At 36.9% G+C, this 23601-nt stretch overlaps 2 protein-coding genes across 2 annotated transcripts; both read right to left on the reverse strand.

Annotated features, from left to right (window-relative positions):
- Positions 1–98: 98 nt before the first annotated feature.
- lrrc41 (leucine rich repeat containing 41) lies at positions 99–9368 on the reverse strand. The gene is made up of 10 exons (XM_053497813.1): positions 9022–9368; positions 7786–7872; positions 7441–7511; positions 5952–6579; positions 4526–4750; positions 4220–4369; positions 3234–3332; positions 2998–3126; positions 2527–2599; positions 99–951 (listed from the first exon to the last, which is right to left on the reverse strand). The coding sequence occupies exons 1-10, from the start codon at positions 9098–9100 to the stop codon at positions 732–734; spliced, it is 1761 nt and encodes a 586-aa protein (XP_053353788.1). The 5' UTR covers positions 9101–9368; the 3' UTR covers positions 99–731.
- A 2256-nt stretch (positions 9369–11624) lies between these two features.
- Positions 11625–14818, reverse strand: LOC128526805 (cytochrome b-c1 complex subunit 6, mitochondrial). The gene is made up of 4 exons (XM_053498961.1): positions 14679–14818; positions 13993–14025; positions 13122–13280; positions 11625–11853 (listed from the first exon to the last, which is right to left on the reverse strand). Exons 1-4 carry the CDS (start codon positions 14721–14723, stop codon positions 11821–11823), a joined length of 270 nt encoding a protein of 89 aa, XP_053354936.1. The 5' UTR covers positions 14724–14818; the 3' UTR covers positions 11625–11820.
- Positions 14819–23601: the final 8783 nt, after the last annotated feature.

Genomic DNA, 23601 nt, shown 5'->3' on the forward strand with positions numbered 1-23601 from the left:
ATATGTCACTGAACATGAGGACTCTGCCTCTCACCTTGCTGCTGTGCTCAATACAAGGCAGTGTATCTGGGAAAAATCAGGACTGTTAAACTATGTTTCTTATATACAAGAAACACCGTATTATTCATTTTGCAGTGATGTTCTTATCAGCCTCTACACTGACAAAAGCATTTACTAGAGTTATTCTTAGGGCACAGTGTTTTGTTAAAGACATAATGAGTTAGGTGTATTTGCATGTGCAAGTTTGAATGACCAAAAATGCAGCCCTGGGATTTAATTTCACAATCTTAACTGGTTAAAGGAAGGATTCAGTGGTAACTAATTAAATAATTTTGACCCAGTCACCCAAAACTCAAATAAATGTCCAAAATAATATTTAATAAATATAATAAACTAACAGGTATTCCATAGTTTTAATTAATGTACAGTATATATATTTTATAGATTCTGTCTTAAACCACATTAAAATGCCTACAGTACATGACATGGTATTGGTTATAAGTGAACGTAACTCCAGCGCCAAAATGAATTTGTTGCTCAGGAATGCTACCCTTTAGAAACAATGTTTTTATTCCAAAATATTATCCAAACATATTTTAAATATATAAAAGTGAAATTAAATCTTATACCCTCAAGATCATGTTTTTTCAGAGGTTAAATTAAAATTTTCATTGTATGCTTTTAATTTGTTGTACACCCAGTACTGTGTGCATCTAACATTAAAAGTCTTTTCACATCACACTAACGTGATCCACCATGACTGATCTGAAGTCCCATTCATCAGTCAGAACATCACAGAATGGAAGGAGCATCCGCAGGGCTTGACCTTTCACCTCGGGGTCACGATTGAGTGGATTAAAGCGCAGGTCTAGTGTGAAGCGGCGAATGGGATGGTACGCTTCAATCCTTCGGCTAAATTCCAGCAGGTCAGCAGGAAGGATGAAGTTTGAGCTGCAGGAAAGGTGAGAAATGAAGTGGAGAAATTATGACGCGTCCAGACACAATAATACAATTAACAGGTAACATTTTACCATGCTCTGGGGCGTGTATAAAAACACTGAGCAGGTCAAGTTAACCTGAATTTTTGGACATTCAAAAATTCAGATGAACATGATTCCTCAAGTGGCAGTAACAGTAGATAAAGTGACGAATACATTTACAATCTATGGGGAAATTATTAGTCAACAGGTTGGGCAGTGATTCCGTGGAGGAGGGTAGTAACGAGTTACATTTACTCTGTTACATTTACTTGAGTAACTTAAAAAAAAAAAAAAAAAAAACTTCTATGAGTAGTTTTATTGCACCATACTTGAGTAGATTTGCGAAGAAGAAGCGCTACTCTTACGCTACATTCGGCTACACTTGACTCATTACTTTTATATTTATCCTACAGTACACATTAGATATTCTTTATTTTTGCCAGAGAAATGTAGCTGGTAGATTTACCATGTGACTGTGTTTCACCAATCAGACGTAGCAACAATAATCACATGACTCCACTTGACCAATCAGCCACAATAACCACATGTGGTCACATGACCACACACAAACTGTCTGCATAGTGGGGGAAAAAAATAGTCTAACCTGAGGTAACATGTCGCGGTTAGTTTAGCTGTTTTGATTTAATGTTATTATATAATTAGCAAATAAGCTAAAGGTTAAAAAAAAAGTTTCTTACATTTGTTCTGCTGGACACAGTTTATGGTAAAGTGAGACCTCTTGTACATGTTCTAATGTTATTTTCTATCTGCTGAGTCATTTAAAGGGAAAATGAACATACAGTATATCTTACACTGGAAATAGTTTACACTGTTCAAACATACATATATTACCTACATGTTTTTTGTTTCAAAAGATTTATGTTGTGAAAAAAGTGAGATTGTGTTTATTGTTCCTTAATTTGCTGTTTTGTAAAGATATTTATTTTTATTCATTTATTTTATTACATTTATTTCATTAATTGTATTATTTGGAAATGTCGGAATTTGTACATTATTTCACCATTTTGTCAATCGGACATTACGATGAAACAGTTACTCCGTACTTGAGTATCTTTTTACCAAATACTTTTTTACTTTTACTTGAGTAACATTTTGTATGACTAATTTTTACTTTTACTTGAGTAATATTAATTTACATTTACATTTAGGCATTTGGCAGACGCTCTTATCCAGAGCGACTTACATTTTTATCTCATTATACATCTGAGCAGTTGAGGGCCTTGCTCAATTTAAAGCACAGCTACTCGTGAGTACAATTTTTGCCTTCTCTGCCCACCCCTGTGTGCCTGTAATGCTCATGCATTCATGTGCATTCTTTAAATAAAAACAAAAGATCAGTGAATTTCTAGCTGAAAATGTTAACGTACAGTAGGACATGAAAATACTATCAGCAGGAACAAGCTAACATCCACGCCCATCAACTCAAACTGTATTCAACTCAAATAAAAAATTACAACACACTCAACAGAGAGAAAATATTAGTAATATTACATTACACAAGACTCCATTACATCAACATAATTACCTAAGGTCCAATTTTATTATGTTGGCAAGATGTTCTCCTAAAAACAGATCTGCAATCTCAGTGACGCTTGAAGCTGAAGGAGAGAGACAGTTAAATTTTTTAGCACACATTATCTATATAAAATCATATTTCGCCAGAACTAGTGAAATATTAACAAGAAAAGTTAACAAAACGTGTATGAATATCAAACCTGTAACACTGAAAAGATTTATTATTTTCTTTATACACTGCATTGTAATAGAAGTTAAATTGTATTTCCTATTATAAGCTCTTCCTATTATAAGTTATTCCTATAATACACCAAATTAAAAATTTGTAATCGTATTTATATAAATAGTATGAGCACTATTTTAAATTAAATTTTTGTAACTATATTGAAAAAACATGTATTTTGTTCAAACCCTGGTGTGTCTGATTCCAACAACAAAGACCATATTGAATTAATAGTTGCTTCAGTGATGCGAGTCTCACCAAGACGATTCTGAGACAGAGACAGAGAGCGAAGGGAAGAAAGTTTCTTTGCAGATGCTACAAATGGAACCAGAAAGTCTTTCCTCTCTGTGCACTTCTCTAGTAGCCTGCAGTCTTCTAAGGACAGCTCTAAAATCACCAGGGAAACACAAGTCAGATAGAGCACATTTAACTGTTTAGAGGAACTAAATAAGATGTGCCTTTTATTATGTGAAAAAGGTGATGATTTGTGTTACCTTCCAAAATGGAGTTCTCTAGGAGATAAATAATCTCATCATGAGAGTCTGCCAGGTTTATGTCTTCTAATATTAGCACCTTCAGGGATGGAGTCGAATCTGGAAAGGAGTGACGTTCAATTAATCTTATAAGGAAGGTCTGGGATCAGTATAATTATAGTATGCTTTAATTATAATATTCCTTAATTAAATCGCTGGAGAAGACTGGATTTAATTGAACTCTTGCTAACAGTTCATTCTCACAGAGAAAATATAACGTTAAGCTTCAATTTACTGTGACAACAGGTCAGTCAAACTGCATTAAGATGATAAAAACGGACATGACAATTATGTTGATGTGTAAACTACGAGGGATGTTCCATGCAAAATGGTACTTGTAATGAAATTTTTTATCACTGAAGCTGTGAAAACGATTTAGATTTACAAGTTTTTAAGATCAGTACGTTGACGAGACTCCCAGCTAAGGTGAATCAGACCCGACTACAAGGATTCCTATTAACATTCAGCGAGTGGAACGCTGTTATTGCTACATACATCACCCATACAGGCCTGACTTTGCGCCAAACCATTTCCACACATTTGGACTGTTAAAGGAGTTCCTGGGAGGCCAGTGTTTCAGATGTGAAGCAGGCAGTCTGATCATGAATCTGATCATCTTAATGGCATTAGTGAAATGCTGGAATGAGTGCATTAGTGTAGCAGGGGATTATATAAAGAAATAGAGGCAGTGTACCTCTCATAACTGTGTTAAATTATTCTAACCAATCACAAGTCCCCGTTTGACTTGAACACCCCATAAAAGAAAGAAAAATTTATATTAATGAATTACATAATCTGTGATTTTAAAATAAATTTAAAGCAACAAACCCGGCCATTTTACTCAACTATCATCTATAAAAAAAAAAAAAAGTTTCAATATTCCAAACACAATGAGCATTTAAATAACATATTTAGAATATTTAATTTTTTTATTTTTTGTGCAGTACTTGGCAAGGCGTGTAGTAGGCTGGGAGCCTGGCGTATTCCTGTGATGTGCAGGCTGCTGAGATTTGGAGTGTGCTGAAGCACAGCCGGTAAACATTCTACAGTCGTCTGGTTCTCGACTGCCTTCAAGGTGAGTTTCTCTAGAGAGAGACCTGCATCAGACAACAACGAACATCTATCTTTACCACCCTGATGAAAACCTAAGCGATAATAATAATAATAATAATAATAACAATAGTAATAATACCTTTATTTCTATAAAATCATTTATTCAACATGAAGTATAATAAGAGTGAAAGCAGCATTACGCATGTTTGGTGTAAAATGGACGCTTTGTGTGGTGCTGCAGTCCCACGGCAGGCTGATCTCCAGTGAGAGGGTCTGTAGTGTGGGGCAAGACATCAGCAAGCTGGCTAAATGATCCCGGGTACACATGCTACCAAGGCTCAGGTCTTTGAGGGAACAGTGTGGGTTCAGGAAAAGCTTCCTGAGAGACTCCACCAAGTCGATCACTTCCTTCTCACAAACAAGTTCTGCACACAAGTATACACTATGAATAATAAGACATTGAAACAAAAAAACATACAGCATGGATATACAGTAAATGTAATATTTGAACTTGAGAACTCGGTGGTTCATTGCCAGCTTAGGGCAATACGACAGGGTGCGTATCTGGCCATACATTCTTACAAGGAAGGATTAACCTGTTACAGATTTCTGTCAGTTGAGATTAAACAAACACAACCAGTGAGGACACAATGCTTCTGGTGTCTTCAGTGGATCTCTCCTAAAGTTCTGTGCATACCTGTTCTCACCTATTATTTTAATTACTATCAGTACAATTATTTTACTGAAAGAGATAAGTATTCTATTAGTAACACACCAGCTTCACATCAGTAGTCTATCAGTATCACATCAGTATCAGATTGACATCGGATCAGTATCACATCAGTATCGGATTGATATTGGATCAGTATCACATCAGAATCAGATTAATGGGCCCCCTTAATGTGGGAGAGCCCTAGTGACGGGGAGAAATCGGATATGACTAAATTAGAGAGAAAATCGGGAAAATAGCCCCCCAAAAAATAAATAAATAAATATCGGATCAGTACTAGATTAATAACAGTATCGGGATAACATTGAGTTGGTATTGGATCAGTATCAGATCAATGGCACATCAGTATCGGATCAGATCACATCCTTATTACATCAGTATCTGCTCAGCAAAGTCCTGTTCCTGCACAAAATGTATGTTGTCCTTAACTATCACATGACAATAACCATACATAGTAATGTTTATCTGTCTCATTCTCCCCCTCCCCATTATAAACTACTCCTGGGACTCCCATGATCCCAACCCCTTCAGCTCTCTGGATCTGCCTGATGCATGCCGGTGCCCTACTTCTAGTAAGAGTGCAACTAAAAAACACTTGTTGCTGCTAAGAATATTCTTAAAGCCTAAAGATTAGATAAAACACTTGGATAGGATGAATATGGCTTTGGACTGCAATTGATTCAAATGTTTTTGCTACAGTGGCTTGGGAAAACAAGTGCTAGGACGGCTTCAAGCCTGCAGCTGCCACGCACGGTTCTCCAACGGAAGGACAACTTCATGAAATAAAATACTATTATTTTTCTGGCTACATACATAGTTATACTCTATTACATAGCACACAACAGACATTTGAGAGATTTAATACACTGCTTCAGAAAAGGTGTTTAAGCACTTACGAGTAGTGGACAGGTGCAGTGAGCGGAGACCCAGCCAGGAAGGCAGGAGGCGAGACATTGCAGTCAATGAATAAACTTCTAAGTCCACTGAGTGAATCTGTCCCTCAGGACACATCCCGTTAGCACTACATGAAGCACAGAACTTATTGTATACGGTCTCATCCATGAGCAGATGCAGCCGAGGGCGTTTGGATGCTGCAGGACCCTCATCGATCCAGTCAGAGCCCTTACATCTGGACATAATCCATCTGAAGGCGTCCAAATCTGGAGTCCGTTTAAGAACTAGCTTTTTAACCGAGCTGTGGTCGAGAAGGCGGTGCAGAACAAACAGGATGTCAGACTTCCTGTGTCTGAGCATCACCTTGGCGTCAAGCAACCTGAGTGTCTCCACTTCCTTCTCCAGAGTGGTCAGGATGGGTCGTAGCTCCTCCGAAGCTAACTTGCGCACGTCGTGCACCGTGAAGAGAGAGAGAACCCGCACGTACTTGGCCGACACCGAAAGGATGGCACTGTCTGTCATGTCAAAATGACATGTAGAGCTTTGTGTTTGCGACCTTCTGAACAGCACCGTGTGAAAATAGCTCTCCAAGCACATCTGCTTCCAGTCTTCTTTCTCTGGCTGCAAAAACTGGAATAGACAATAGCTTACAATTAGTGCACCTTATTGTGCAGTTACACTTACGTTCCTGCATGCATTAGAAACACGTGTACAACTACTCATTCCTGAAATGATCCAAGCAGACAAATGTTTCAGCAGTTCAACGTATAAAATAATGTAGATACAAGCCAACCGCTACTTGGGATGTTTTAGAACGAGAGATTCACAGCATGAAAGTGCATGCGAAAAGTCTTCAGCACCTAAATGATGCAATCATATCAAAGTGATAAGAACAAAGGCTGTTTTAAGAACAAAGGGAGACCCTATCCAGTGCTCTCAAATGATCAGAATCAGAAAGTAAGTGTTACAAAAATGAACTTGCTGACAAAAAATAACTTAATCATTTAAATGGGTCCAGACTGCTGTATTAAAGGATATTGACTGAGTCACTTAAATATCCACTTTCTGTAAATTATCATTTAAAATGACACGTTCCTGTTACTGATAAAAATTTAAATCAGATTTATTATTGTGCAGTGCAAAAAAACAAACAAACAAACAAACAAAAACCTGTCCAAAACTGAATCTCAAACATAAATACGAGGGTGAGTCAAAAATTACCCGCACTCTGGTTACATTCAATTGGTTGTCTTATCGGCTGATTCCATTCAAGGCTATCGTCTCCCCAGTCACTGCTGTGCAGGTGTGATCTTACATGACAATGTATGACATCTGTACACTTCTATAATAAAATAAATTCTACAGCCAGATTGCAGATCTTTTTTGGCTCATCCTTGTAAAATATCAGGGAAGGTTACAGAAACAAGGGTGGGTGAGTTGTGGCACTGAAGCTTTCTAAAATCTAGAACAGCATAATATAACATCCAGTACCTTTAACCTCCAGCGCCATGTGCGATTCAGATCTTTCCATTTTGCTGCCCAAGCTGATGAACATGAAACTCCTAAATTAATAAACAAAATTAGTAATGTAAAAAAACAACATTAAAAATGTTTGTGAATGCTGCACTGCAATGGACTGATATCTCATACAGGATGTGTCCACGAAGTAATGAATAAAATAATGAATTATAATGATATACAAGAAGCATTTATTTAAAAGCAATTCAGTTCAACTATGATAAAAAAAATTCAACATTTACGGAAGACTTTAAGCACAGTACGGTGATAAGACTCTAATGCTTGGATGCTGCAAACGTTTAGTCTGTGCATGTTTACCTTTCAGATGAGCCGCTTTCTCAATCCTGTGCAGGTAGTACATGTTCAGATGAGGTATCAAGTCTTTAAGAAGTGAGGCTGGCAAATCTAGATCAACAACAGCAACATCAACTTTTTAAAAAAGTTTGTAGAAACTATAACTTTGATGAAGCATCAGTGTCAGGATGTGAAGCGCAAGGCAGTAATGATGATAATTCGGCTCATTTTAATGAGTCACGTCTTTAAGCTCAGATCAGCAATTACAGCAGTCTCCACCGGATCACGAACGACTCTACCATTTTTCTAAACCAGACACAGTTTGATATACGATGCCTGTAGAGTTGTATTCTTTGCCCACATGTGGCTGAAACTTTGAAACAAACTCTTATTTAATCATTGAATTTAAAAATAACAATTCTTTGCATTGCATTTTATAAAATGTATTTCAATAATGGTTAAATCAGCACGGCGCCACAGTATAAATGTGCATTGATAAATTCGTTAAGCAGCCCTGCACTATTGATATTGTGTTTGCTGTTTCTGCAATTTACTATGTAAATTATAATAAATAATAATTTATTAGTTATCTCTATATAACGAAGAGAGAGAACACTTCAACAAGCACTTGTCCCTAGATCCTCTGTGTCACTATGTATAATGCACACAGGGTCAAACCCACATCTCAGTTTATCAAGTGCTGTTAATGGAACATTTCTCAGAGAAAAAAAGAGAAAGAGACAGACAGACAGACACTCATTCAGATGGTCAGACAGACGCAGATTCAGAGAGAGAGAGAGAGACACTGATAGACACTCATTCAGAAAGAAAGACAGAGAAACACAAACTCATCAGATAGAGACAAACAAATATTTATTTAAATAAACAGACAGATGCAGATTCTGAGACAGAAGGACAGTGAGACACTCATTCAGCGAGACAAACAAATACAGACTGACATTCAGAAAGAAAGAGACAGAGAGAGAGAGAGAGAGAGAGATCACTAACAGGCACAAATAAAGAAACTTTCCTGCTCTCTTCCTGTTTGATTGACAGCTGATTAATGTCGCATTTGTTTTGTTTTGACTTTGAAACGCTGCAAACTGAATTAACAATTTAACAACAACAACAACAACAAGATTCTACCCATAATATTTCCTAAAAACGCACAGATGAACACCATCACCTCAATACAGAGGGACTACAGTGATAAACACACACACACACACACACACACACACAGACAGAGCCGCTCCTCACCCCCAGCCTGAGCCTCCAGCAGGTCCATGTGCTGCGCCACCTTGCTGATGCACATCTGCACCAGAGTCGGGCTGCTCATGTTGGGACTCGGCACCTCACACCTGCAGATCCTCTCTCCTGACACTCTACAGCCTCACACACGGTTTTATTAGCATCTTTAAACAGCCGACACACACACACACTGTTCTGTTCAGATACAGGAGCAGAGCTGGAGTGTGAAGCTCGCCAGTGTAAACTAGTTCCGATATATTTTCAAAATAAAAGCCTAATAACTCACGCGTCGTGTTTTCTTTATCTTAAAAAGTACAAAACGTAAAATACATATTAAGGGAGACGGTAAGTTCTCTCTCTCTCTCTCTCTCTCTCTCTTACACACACACACACACTGTAGCGCTGATCCTGTACAGGGGGCTTGGAGCACGAGGAACACCATTCACCATGGTGGACAGGGTGCCATCCATACCAGGGCACACCACATACCAATTATCCTACCCTGCATGTCTTTGGACTGTGGGAGGAAACCCATAAAACACAGGGAGAACATGTATAGGCTCGATATTTGAACAACTTCCTCTCATTTTATGAAGCTCCGCCCACAGGCTATTGCGTGATCTTTATAATGTCTAGTCAAGTACCCTAGTGGCCCTTGGAGGTACTGCAGGCAGGGTGTGAGGTCATTTTTGAAAATCCATAAAATATTAATGATGAAATATTCACATAAAAATAACTAGACGTTACAAAAACAAGCCACTGCATTTAAATTACATCATTCTTCATTTATATTGTGCTTTGTGTATTGAACAAAGTTATGATGTGCAGAAGAATTTAAGGTTGTAAATTTGGCCAAGTAATGCTTAAGTTTGGGAACGATTGAACGAGTTTATAAATGAAAACATTCTAGTTCAAGAGGGTTTTCAGCTACCTAAAGTGCACACACAACCTATATATATAATTATTTTTATTTTTATTTATATATATATATATATATATATTTTTTTTTTTATTCTGTGGTTAAGGTATTGGACTACTGTTTGGAAGGACACAGGTTCAAACACCACGATCACCAAGTTACTCCTCTTGGGCCCTTGAGCAAGGCCCTTAACCCTCAACTGCTCAAATGTACAATGAAATAAAAATATTTGTCGCTCTGGATAAGGGCGTCTGCCAAATGCCAAAATGTATATGTATTGTGTATTTTATGATATGGCGGTGTAGTGATTAGCACAAAGGTCTTGTAGCTCTGGGAGGTTCAATTCCTGCTTTGAGTCTGTGTGCATGTAATTTGCTTTGTATATATGCATCGTATATCCCTGTGCTTGGTGTGTTTCCTCACACAGTCCAAAGACATGCAACAAGGTAGGCTAACTGGCATTTGTTTGTGTCTGCACTTGTGTGCCCCAATTCCCCTGGGTTAGGCTTCAGGCCTCACATTACCCTGTACAGGATTAGCATTATAGAGATTGTGTGAGAGAGAGTAATTAATGTTTAGTCTATTCATACATATACAAATAAATCTAGTTATTTGTATATGTATGAAAAAACAATTAAAAAATAAAGTTGTTGACATGATCTGTTATTTTCCATAAAATCTTGGTGAAAGCTGTGGCTCTAAAGTTAGATACAGCACAAATGCTTTCATATGACAGAACTACATCTAGATATGGAAAACATAAAACGAATACATAGCAATGATTAATTTTAGAGATCAAGAAAGCTATAAATTGCTCGCTTGATTTTGGAGTATTTTAAAACAGCTTGCAACCATTCATTAATTCACCGTAAGTGACGTACTCTGGTCATGGTTGTGATGGAGCCAGGGCTCACTACCATAAGTGTCACTACAGTACGACAGTCTGTCAATCTCAAGTGCTTTATAAAGTATCATGCACGCGCGCGCACACACAATAATTTTACTATCACACAAAAGCTCCCACAAAAGGGGGCGTGTCCAAACGAAGCCTGGATTTCGAGGCGTGTGTCGGTTCCCTGAGAGTCACGTGAACTAACGAAGTCTCGCGTTCGCCGGAATCACGTGACCGATTCGTTCGAGACTTAAAGTCTCGTGCACGCTTTACCTTATTTTTGAAGATTCAGAGATGTTGGATATGGTCGAAAACATTTCATTGAACATTGGAGCTATATGTACATATTGATCGTGCTGCTTGTTACGAGCTAGTTGCTACATACAATATGTCCACTAGATGGAAGTGCAATGCGTCATTCAATGAAGCTTCATGAAATTAACCTTTTGGTAACACTGGGAGCTGGGAATGCTCGACACCTAAATAAGTCTTTATCTGGCCAGCACTAACACACACACCTAGGGGCATTGTACAGCCTCCAATCCACTTACTGGAATGTTTTCTGAGCAGGCACAAGAAAAGCATGTGAAGCGGCATTGCATGCGACCATGCAAGGAGCCATTGTTACCTGTTGTCAAGAAGTCACAAAGTAAAACTCTTGCCCTTTTATAGGCTTCATGTGCATGTACAATTAGTGTCTGAATGATGTAGCAAACACCAGATACCCACTATGCAAAATCAAGTGATACACCACAGATGCGGCAACACATTCTTCTCCAATAGTCTTATGAATGCACATGATCATCTTTACCCTCTTTAATTCAGAGATGTACACATTGACATTTTATTCACAAATGATCATAATCAGATCAGACACACTGTTAGGTACATTATGGTAACTCAGTCAGGAAAGAAATGTCAGTAATCACCTCACTGCCTATATATAACAACTTTATTAGTGGTACTGACAACAGCCATGACAGAGCACTGAGGAGCTTCATTTGAGTGACGTGAAGAGCTTGTGGGCCACCTGGAGAAAGAAAGAACATAAATTACCAATAGTGATAATACAAGTGATTACAATAAAGCACTGGTTTCCTCCATGTGGCAGTTTACAAGGCATCACAAGATCTTAAAAATTATACAATACTAATATAGTCTATAAGAAAGTTTTTAAGTTCTATTATGCACCATGCCTGCCCGGACCTCTAGCACACATACAAATCAATCTTTTTTACCTTAACTGGATTTTTGCTTCACTCACACAACCCTATCAGATATCAGAAAAGTCCAACTACATAATCTAGATTTATTATTGACACAATCATAGCTTGCTGCCCAAAGACATCCACAAGTAAATAAGTAAGCAAATATTAAAATGCTTTGGCATTCACTGTTATACGAGGGGCATTCAAGTCAAACCAAGGTTTTTGATTGTGCAGTATAACAGAACACATTTCTGTTATTATTACTCTATGTTGCTGTATTCTGCAAATCATTCAGTGTTCATGAATGATTGTGTCTACAGTTCCCAGAAAGATGCGTCTCTTGTTGACAATTTGTGTGTCAATTTTCAAAATCGGGCGTTTCACTTGCTAAATGTTCGTAGAAACCACAGCCAGGACCATCATTCATGAATGTACGGCTTCTTTAAAACATTTGGATCATTCAAATATTTTACTGCTCCTGAGAGTCTCAGCACTGTACTGTACTCGAAGTCTTAAATGTAAATGTCAATCAATTTTACAGCTTAAGTCTTCCGCTCATAAGATGACAAGTCCCTGTTTAACCTGAAGCCTATATACTATAGCAATTATAAAATATTAGAATAAGTGCATTGACAAAGATGTGATTTACCATGCAGCCCACACACTGTCAGAGCTGATGCTAATGGAATTTACATTTATAAATATTATAATTATAAATAATTATAATTATTATTATTTGTATGCAGCAGTGTTATCAGACTTGTTTACATTCTGAAAGCTTCTTTTGTCACTGTATGCATTTTTTCTACAAATGGATAAATTTGTATCTATAAGAAAAAGCAAATACAAGTTTGTGTAGAATTGACCTGGTGTGAAGCATTTATGGCTATTTAAAAAAAAAAAAAAAAAACTGGAAGGGAACTAGAAGCAAGAGCACTCTAACCTATTGAATAGTCAGCGCTGATATTAATATACCTTCAAAAAAAAAAATATATATATATATATATATATTCATATAAAAAATATCATATTATTAATAAGTAACCCTTATGCTGGAAAAAATAATCTGAATTGAAGGACCGTTACTCACGCAGTGATCCCGAGCGTGCAGGAAATCGAAAAGCTCCTCAGTACACTCCTCATCAGTTGACCGTGAGCCCACCCTTGTCTCACACATCTCAAGTTTCTCATGCGCGTGCACGCAGTGCTCTGTCTCCGCACATTTTTGCCTGATTGTCTCTAATGGGTCCTACGTTCCCAAACAGCACACACATCACAGAACACAACACAACACAACAAAACATTAAAGAAATTTAACATCAGCCTGGTTGTGTTTGTAGTATTTGATGTCTATACAGCCACAACACTAACACTACCTCCATGTGAACTGAATAGCACCATCAATTGTATAACAGTAAACTGTTGACAGCATCATGAGCAACCAAGGACTTATGTAAGCCTGTGCTAAGTCAATGCTGGCTATGATAGAAAGGTATCAGAACACTAAGTCTTAATGTTTTGCATTTTAATATAACGGCTGATGAGTGTATAATGTCAATACTCAGTCATATAAAATACAGTACCAACACCTTACTTAGGTGATATATAGAACATTCTACGTAGAGTCAATTAGGTTACAGTTGCCATACTACTATTTATTATAATCAGGTATTTGCTGTCAGGTATTTAACTCTACCAAGGTAAAGTTAAAGGTGTTGTAGACGTCTTTCTCTGCAACACTATAATCGTGTTCAGAAAGATTTGGGAGCAAAGGGCCGACAGAAGTGTTAAGAATAACAAATATAATGTTTTTTTACGACCAACACGTGTCTCTCAACAACAATTATATATGCTTTGGGTATGTTTTTTAATCTTTGTTTCCTGGATGATACATAATTTAACAGAGCTGTTAGTTTATATTCATGCAAATCTTGTCTCATAAATAAACATGTCCAACATACCACCAATTCTTCTTCCTCCTCCTCTTCTTCCTCCTGTATTGAAACAATGCATCAATGGCAAAATTAACTTAAACTCCTTAATATGTTTTATTTCAGTGTAGAAAATAATTATTTGAACGGCTTTAGCATAAACTATGGGCTTTACCGTGTGTTGCAATTTCTAATAAACAAAAAATAATAATAAAATTGCAACAATTACATTTATGGCATTTGGTAATTAAGGTGTTATGTCTTGTCTGACTGACAGCATTTGGTGAAAAATGTCTTTTTGGCTAAAATGTTTAAGCAGCTGGACTTTTGTTTGTGTTTACATAAATAGAGATACTACATTTTCTGTTCTGCATCTGTATTATTATGATGATGATAAAATAAGCCAAATATGCAGATATAGAAAGGGATAAAGAATATTTAGGCCAGAAATTAATGACCAGAATCACAGTCTTTGTGGAAAATAAGGTCATAATGTTTTTTAATTATACCAATTGTTTGGATTCATGTTCTTTGGATTTAATGAACCTTATCAGTAAAGGTGACCAGAGTAACAGACAGACACACTGCTGTATCATATAGCATTGCTGGCTAACAGCTAAGCTACCGAATAATGTGTTCCTCTAAAAACGCTACAGCGAGCCTTTTCTTACAATTTGCATTTAATTTGAAGCAGAGGATTAAACATCAGCTCTCACCTCCTCTGGGTCTCCGTTTATAATCTTTTTCTCCTCAAGCACCATGATTAAACGCGAGTTTGTCCTACAGCTTTCCTGACAGCACTGGGACGGCGGCTAGTGGAGGGCAATGGAACACTTCCGGCGCATCCGCGCGTGCGTACACTGGAGTTAAAAGACCTTTAGGTGTCTATCTCGCTGCCTGATTTAAAATCACCCTACAGAGAGTTCTCATAGACAGATGAAGTGGATAGATGTTTTTATATATTCTGACAAAAATATAAATTGACATTTTATAACAATTTATTCTTAATAAAAAAGTAATGGAACAAGTACTTACACATATTTTATATCACTTTAACCTGTATACAGGGTCGTACAAATCAATCGTAGGGCACATATACAGCACATACAGTACACACACACACACACACACTAATTCACACACTACAGCCAATTTGGGAACGCCAATTAGAGTAATCTGCATGTCTTTGAGAACCCAGAGTTATACACACTCTCACACATCTAATCTTAATTTACAGGCAATTTGGAAATGCCAATTAACATGTCTGTGGACAGAGGGTTAAAACAGATTAGCTTGAGGTAACCCACTGACCCTGGGAAGAACATGTTTAAGAATGCATCAAAATTGGTCCTCTCAAAATGTTTGATAGATGTACAAGCAGGAACATCATCCTAATGAAAGTAAGCTTCACTGTGCATCAATCTATTGTTGGCCTCCACAGTCAGCTAGGGGGTGTGGCATCATGCTTCTTCCTGGACAAACTGGTAAAGCTGACTGATGGGCATTTAGCAGTCTGCCATTAACCCGGGAAACTTAAGGGAAACCTTGTTCAATCACAATTACTTGGTCCGGACTAACTGATGTATAATATAAATATGACTTTCAATTACCGCGGTGAAGTTGGTTTGACGTTGGACGTTGGATATTCGAGCTCCGGCATCCAGATTTCCAAATTGTGGCGGAGATTCGCTGATTTGTAGCGGGGATTCGCTAACAGAGGCCGGCGAAAGCAGCTCGCCTACTGCGCTCGTTAGGGACCGTCTGCAAATTACTGTCCGACTGAAATACGGATATTATTAATATTATACACATATTTAAAATAAATAAATGATCTATTGCCTCAAAATCCATTCTAAAATGTGTGTCCACTTGTTCTGGAGAGGGCACAACCTTTTTTGGCAATATTATGACTTTTTATTTTTATTAATAATTAGTATTTAATAATTCTGCATTTTACTTCAATATCTTTCAAGTCATGTGACCTATTGACTCAAAATCTATTCTCAAATGTGTGTCCACCTGTCCTGCAGAGGGCACAAACTTTTTTTGTCAATATTATCACTTTTCATATTGAGTAATAATTAATATTTAATAATTATGCATTTTACTTTAATACCTTCCAGGTCATGTGACCTATTGACTCAAAATTTATTCCAAAATGTGTGTCCACCTGTCCTGCAGAGGGCACAACCTTTTTTTGTCAATATTATCACTTTAATTTTTTTTTAATAATTAATATTTAATAATTATGCATTTTACTTCAATACTGTTCAGGTCATAAGACCTATTGACTTAAAATCTATTCCAAAATGTGTGTCCACCTGTCCTGCAAAGGGCACAACCTTTTTTTTGTCAATATTTTCACTTTAAATTTTTATTAATAATTAATATTTAATAATTATGCATTTTACTTCAATACCGTTCAGGTCATAAGACCTATTGACTCAAAATCTATTCCAAAATGTGTGTCCACCTGTCCTGCAAAGGGCACAACCTTTTTTTGTCAATATTATCACTTTGCATTTTTATTAATAATTAATATTTAATAATTCTGCATTTTACTTCAATACCGTTCAGGTCATAAGACCTATTGACTCAAAATCTATTCCAAAATGTGTGTCCACCTGTCCTGCAAAGGGCACAACCTTTTTTTGTCAATATTATCACTTTGCATTTTTATTAATAATTAATATTTAATAATTATGCATTTTACTTCAATACCGTTCAGGTCATAAGACCTATTGACTCAAAATCTATTCCAAAATGTGTGTCCACCTGTCCTGCAAAGGGCACAACCTTTTTTTGTCAATATTATCACTTTGCATTTTTATTAATAATTAATATTTAATAATTATGCATTTTACTTCAATACCGTTCAGGTCATAAGACCTATTCCCTTAAAATCTATTCTAAAAGGTGTGTCCACCTGTCCTGCAAAGGGCACAACCTTTTTTTGTCAATATTTTCACTTTAAATTTTTATTAATAATTAATATTTAATAATTCTGCATTTTACTTCAATACCGTTCAGGTCATAAGACCTATTGACTCAAAATCTATTCCAAAATGTGTGTCCACCTGTCCTGCAAAGGGCACAACCTTTTTTTGTCAATATTATCACTTTGCATTTTTATTAATAATTAATATTTAATAATTATGCATTTTACTTCAATACCGTTCAGGTCATAAGACCTATTGCCTCAAAATCTATTATATAAGAGGTGTCCACCTGTCCTGCAGAGGGCACAACCTTTTTTTGTCAATATTATCACTTTAAATTTTTTTTTAATAATTAATATTTAATAATTATGCATTTTACTTCAATACCTTCCAGGTCATGTGACCTATTGACTCAAAATCCATTCTAAAATGTGTGTCCACCTGTCCTGCAAAGGGCACAACCTTTTTTTGTCAATATTATCACTTTAAAATTTTTTAATAATTAATATTTAATAATTATGCATTTTACTTCAATACCGTTCAGGTCATAAGACCTATTGACTCAAAATCCATTCTAAAATGTGTGTCCACCTGTCCTACAGAGGGCACAAACTTTTTTTGTCAATATTATCACTTTTCATATTGAGTAATAATTAATATTTATTAATTCTGCATTTTACTTCAATATCTTCCAAGTCATGTGACCTATTGCCTCAAAATCTATTATATAAGAGGTGTCCACCTGTCCTGCAGAGGGCACAACCTTTTTTTGTCAATATTATTACTTTAAATTTTTTTTAATAATTAATATTTAATAATTATGCATTTTACTTCAATACCGTTCAGGTCATAAGACCTATTGACTCAAAATCTATTCTATAAGAGGTGTCCACCTGTCCTGCAGAGGGCACAAACTTTTTTTGTCAATATTATCACTTTAAATTTTTATTAATAATTAATATTTAATAATTCTGCATTTTACTTCAATACCTTCCAGGTCATGTGACCTATTGACTCAAAATCCATTCTAAAATGTGTGTCCACCTGTCCTACAGAGGGCACAAACTTTTTTTGTCAATATTATCACTTTTCATATTGAGTAATAATTAATATTTAATAATTCTGCATTTTACTTCAATATCTTCCAAGTCATGTGACCTATTGCCTCAAAATCTATTATATAAGAGGTGTCCACCTGTCCTGCAGAGGGCACAACCTTTTTTTGTCAATATTATCACTTTAACTTTTTTTTTAATAATTAATATTTAATAATTATGCATTTTACTTCAATACCGTTCAGGTCATAAGACCTATTGACTCAAAATCTATTCTATAAGAGGTGTCCACCTGTCCTGCAGAGGGCACAAACTTTTTTTGTCAATATTATCACTTTAAATTTTTATTAATAATTAATATTTAATAATTCTGCATTTTACTTCAATACCTTCCAGGTCATGTGACCTATTGACTCAAAATCCATTCTAAAATGTGTGTCCACCTGAGCTGCAGAAGACAAGTGGACACATTAAATTATAAATATTATCACTTACATTTAAGTCACTTATACTTCTTCTTTATCTTTCGGGGGTCGCCACAGCGAATCATCTGCCTCCATCTAACCCTATCCTCTGCATCCTCTTCTCTTACACCAACTAACTTCATGTCCTCTCTAACTGCATCCGTAACACTTTCTCTAGACCTCCTGCCTGGCAGGTCCAACCTCAGCATCCTTCTACAGATATATTTACAATCTCTCCTCTGAACATGTCCAAACCACCTCAATCTGCCCTCTCTGACTTTATCTCCAAAACATCTAACATGGTTTGTCCCTCTGATGAACTCATTCTTGATCCTATCCATCCTTGTCACTCCCAAAGATAACCTCAACATCTTCAGCTCTGCTCCCTGTAGCCTCACCGTTTCTCTTGGATTCCTCTCATTCACACACATGTATTCCGTACCTCAGTGGTTAAGGCATTGGACTACGGTTCGGAAGATCCCAGGTTCAAACCCCACAACCACCAAGTTGCCACTGTTGGGCCCTTGAGCAAGGCCCTTAACCCTCAACTGCTCAGATGTGTAATGAGATAAAAATGTAAGTCGCTCTGGATAAGAGCGTCTGCCAAATGCCTAAATGTAAATGTAATGTAAATGTCTTGCTCATACTTCTCTGCCACTCCAGACTTCCTCATACAACACCACAGCTCCTCTCTCGGCACCCTGTCGTACGCTTTCTCTAAATCTACAAAGACACAATGCAACTCTTCATTACCTTCTCTGTACTTCTCCACCAGCATCCTCAAAACAAAAACCGCATCTGATGTACTCTTTCTAGGCAAAAAACCATATTGCTGCTCACAAATGCTCACCTCTGCCCTTAACCTAGCTTCCACTACTCTTTCCCACAGCTTCATTGTCTGGCTCATTAGCTTTATACCTCTATAATTGCCACAGCTTTGCACATCTCCCTTGTTCTTAAAAATCAGCACCAATACACTTCTCCTCCATTCCTCTGAAATCCTCTCACTCTCCAAGATCTTGTTAAACAAACTTGTCAGAAACTCTACTGCCACCTCTCCTAAGCACTTCCATACCTCCACAGGTATGTCATCTGGACCAACAGCCTTTCCACTCTTCATCCTCTTCAATGCCCTTCTTACCTCACTTTTACTAATATTTGCTACTTCCTGTTCCACAACAGTCACCTCTTCTACTCTTTGTTCTCTTTCGTTTTCCTCATTCCTCAACTCCTCAAAGTAATCCTTCCATCTTCCCATCACCCTCCTGGCATCTGTCAGTACATTTCCATCTTTATCTTTAATCACTCTAACCTGCTGCACATCCTTTCCATCTCTATCTCTCTGCCTCGCCAACCTGTACAGATCCACCTCACCCTCCTTACTATCCAATCTAGCATACAAGTACTTATATGCTCTTTGTTTGGCCTTTGCCACCTCTACCTTCACCCAACACTGCATCTCTCTGTACTCCTGTCTACTCTCTTCAGTCCTCTCAGTGTCCCACTTTTTCTTAGCTAGCCTCTTTCCCTGTATACACTCCTGGACTTCCTCATTCCACCACCAAGTCTCCTTGTCCACTTTTCCCTTACTTGATGATACACCAAGTACCCTCCTACCTGTCTCCCTAATATTGGCTGTAGTTGTCCAGTCAACTAAAAGCACCTCCTGACCACCCATAGCCTGTCTCAACTCCTCCCTGAAGACTACACAACATTCTTCCTTTCTCAGCTTCCACCACTTTGTCCTCTGCTCTGCCTTTGTCCTCTTTACCTTCCTCACCACCAGGGTTATTTTACACACCACCATTCTGTGTTGTCTGACTACACTCTCCCCTACCAACACTTTGCAGTCAATGATCTCTTTCAGATTACAACGTCGACACAAGATGTAGTTGACCTGAGTGCTTCTGCCTCCACTCTTATACTGTATGTCACCCTATTTTCCGGTATTTACTACTGCCATTTCCATCCTCTTTGCAAAGTTCACCACCCTCTACATTCCAGACTTGGGACTGGCACAAGAAGACACTGGGTTGCACCCCCCCCCCCCCCTCCTCTGGTTGCACTAAGTCACTTATTCTTATATTTATTAATAACTAAGGTTGAAATACAGTTGCAAGCAATAATGAGCAGGTCCAATCATCTTGTGCAAAAATACATTGGACACAGTGGACACATGCATTTAAAGGAGACATACCAATAACATAATGACATGATTTTAGAATGGGGGGAATTTTATGTCAAGACCTTCAAAAAGCTCTGGATGCTGAAGAAAAGCATCACACAATAATGTCACTAAATGTGATGTCACTTAATATAATGTCACACAGAAAGTCGCTGCAGCATTGAGGGAATTGGTGATCCCCCCCCCATCTTGTCTTCTGAGAGACACGGCCACTCTAAGAGGTTCTTTTTATACCCAATCATGTTTCCAATTGACCTAATAAGTTGCAAATTGGTCCTCCAGCTGAATCTTATATGTACATTTTACTTTTCCGGCATCTTATTGCTACCTGTCACAACTTTTGGAATATGTAGCTCTCATAAAATCCAAAATGAGCCAATATTTGGCATGACATTTAAAAATGTCTCACTTTCAACATTTGAAATGTTATCTATATTCTATTATGGAATAAATATTTAAATTTAAAACTTCCACTTCATTGCATTCTGTTTTTATTAATAGTTTGTACAGTGTCGCAACATTTTTGGAATCAAGTTTTGGGGTTTTCCATGTATACATGCAAGTGTGCATAAGCTATGCAGCAAAATCTTGTGTAAGGGCCCTGGGAGTTGCATCCTAATGGCAGCAGTTTCTAACCTGTTACTAATGACTTTCAGGGCGTGCTAGAAAAGCAAGAGACCTGGAGGCTGGAAAAAATCCTTAGAAAAACAACTTCATACACTATGATGTAATAGGGCTGATATCATAGTGCTCGGACTCTTAAAAAATAATAATCCTAGTAAAACCTGTGCCAAGTTGTAGTGCGGACAGGGTATTCCGCTGTGGCGACCCCTTGCCGGGAGCAGCCAAAAGACCAACAACGACAACAGAAGAACATAAGACTCCTTCACACACTATGACGACATACAGACAACATATAGTGCTTGGGCCCTAATAAAAAAAAATTCCTATAAGAAAAAAAAGGGGCCCTTCACACACTAAGACGACAAACTGTAGGGCTGATGTTCATATGCTTGGTTCCTAATAACAATCTTTAGAAGAACAAGATGGCCCTTTACACACTGTAATGTACTGTAATAGGGCTGATGTCATAGTGCTTGGGCCCTAATAATCTGTACATGGGTATTACATTGAGACACCCTAACTTAAGTTAAGCCTTTATTAGTCACATACTGTACATTACTGCGCACAAAAAAAAATTTCACATACCAGAGAGCAGGGTCAGCTATGATATGGCACCCCTGGAGCAGATAGGGTTAAGGGCCTAGCTCAAGGGCTCAACAATGGCAACTTGGTGGAGGTGTGGCTTGATCTACCGACCATCTGATCAGTACTTCAGTTTTGTATGCCTGCAAGTTCCATTATACCGTACAGATGAACCAGCCCTGGTTGCTACTGAAGAAGTTGTGCAAGTACTGCTTGACTACATGTCATTTGCTATAGCCTAAAGAGTGGGCACATCACTATGAAAAGGTTAATCACTGCTACTGCTACTGCAAAAAGACCTGGAAGGTATTGAAGTAAAATGCATAATTATTAAATATTAATTATTAATAAAAATTTAAAGTGATAATATTGACAAAAAAAAAGGTTGTGCCCTTTGCAGGACAGGTGGACACACATTTTGGAATAGATTTTGAGTCAGTAGGTCTTATGACCTGAACGGTATTGAAGTAAAATGCATAATTATTAAATATTAATTATTAATAAAAATGCAAAGTGATAATATTGACAAAAAAAGGTTGTGCCCTCTGCAGGACAGGTGGACACACATTTTAGAATGGATTTTGAGTCAATAGGTCACATGACCTGGAAGGTATTGAAGTAAAATGCAGAATTATTAAATATTAATTATTAATAAAAATTTAAAGTGAAAATATTGACAGAAAAAAGGTTGTGCCCTTTGCAGGACAGGTGGACACACATTTTGGAATAGATTTTGAGTCAATAGGTCTTATGACCTGAACGGTATTGAAGTAAAATGCAGAATTATTAAATATTAATTATTAATAAAAATTTTAAGTGAAAATATTGACAAAAAAAGGTTGTGCCCTTTGCAGGACAGGTGGACACACCTTTTAGAATAGATTTTAAGGGAATAGGTCTTATGACCTGAACGGTATTGAAGTAAAATGCATAATTATTAAATATTAATTATTAATAAAAATGCAAAGTGATAATATTGACAAAAAAAGGTTGTGCCCTTTGCAGGACAGGTGGACACACATTTTGGAATAGATTTTGAGTCAATAGGTCTTATGACCTGAATGGTATTGAAGTAAAATGCATAATTATTAAATATTAATTATTAATAAAAATGCAAAGTGATAATATTGACAAAAAAAGGTTGTGCCCTTTGCAGGACAGGTGGACACACATTTTGGAATAGATTTTGAGTCAATAGGTCTTATGACCTGAACGGTATTGAAGTAAAATGCATAATTATTAAATATTAATTATTAATAAAAATGCAAAGTGATAATATTGACAAAAAAAGGTTGTGCCCTTTGCAGGACAGGTGGACACACATTTTGGAATAGATTTTGAGTCAATAGGTCTTATGACCTGAACGGTATTGAAGTAAAATGCATAATTATTAAATATTAATTATTAAAAAGAAATTTAAGTGATAATATTGACAAAAAAAGGTTGTGCCCTCTGCAGGACAGGTGGACACCTCTTATATAATAGATTTTGAGGCAATAGGTCTTATGACCTGAACGGTATTGAAGTAAAATGCATAATTATTAAATATTAATTATTAATAAAAATTTAAAGTGATAATATTGACAAAAAAAGGTTGTGCCCTTTGCAGGACAGGTGGACACACATTTTGGAATAGATTTTGAGTCAATAGGTCACATGACCTGGAAGGTATTGAAGTAAAATGCAGAATTATTAAATATTAATTATTAATAAATATGCAAAGTGATAATATTGACAGAAAAAAGGTTGTGCCCTCTGCAGGACAGGTGGACACACATTTTAGAATGGAT

This window comes from Clarias gariepinus, chromosome 6 (assembly GCF_024256425.1).
Source record: "Clarias gariepinus isolate MV-2021 ecotype Netherlands chromosome 6, CGAR_prim_01v2, whole genome shotgun sequence".
Lineage (NCBI taxonomy): Eukaryota > Metazoa > Chordata > Actinopteri > Siluriformes > Clariidae > Clarias > Clarias gariepinus.

Coding starts and splice junctions, on each gene's coding strand:
- LOC128526805 (XM_053498961.1), bottom strand. CDS start 14,723: ATGGTGCTTGAGGAGAAAAAGATTATAAACGGAGACCCAGAGGAG. Junction 14,026..14,678: donor TAAACGGAGACCCAGAGGAG/GTGAGAGCTGAT, acceptor GTTTCAATACAG/GAGGAAGAAGAGGAGGAGGA. Junction 11,854..13,121: donor TGCACGCTCGGGATCACTGC/GTGAGTAACGGT, acceptor TTCTTTCTCCAG/GTGGCCCACAAGCTCTTCAC.
- lrrc41 (XM_053497813.1), bottom strand. CDS start 9,100: ATGAGCAGCCCGACTCTGGTGCAGATGTGCATCAGCAAGGTGGCGCAG. Junction 3,333..4,219: donor CCTACTACACGCCTTGCCAA/GTACTGCACAAA, acceptor ACTCCTTTCCAG/ATTCGACTCCATCCCTGAAG. Junction 3,127..3,233: donor AGAGAACTCCATTTTGGAAG/GTAACACAAATC, acceptor TGGTGATTTTAG/AGCTGTCCTTAGAAGACTGC.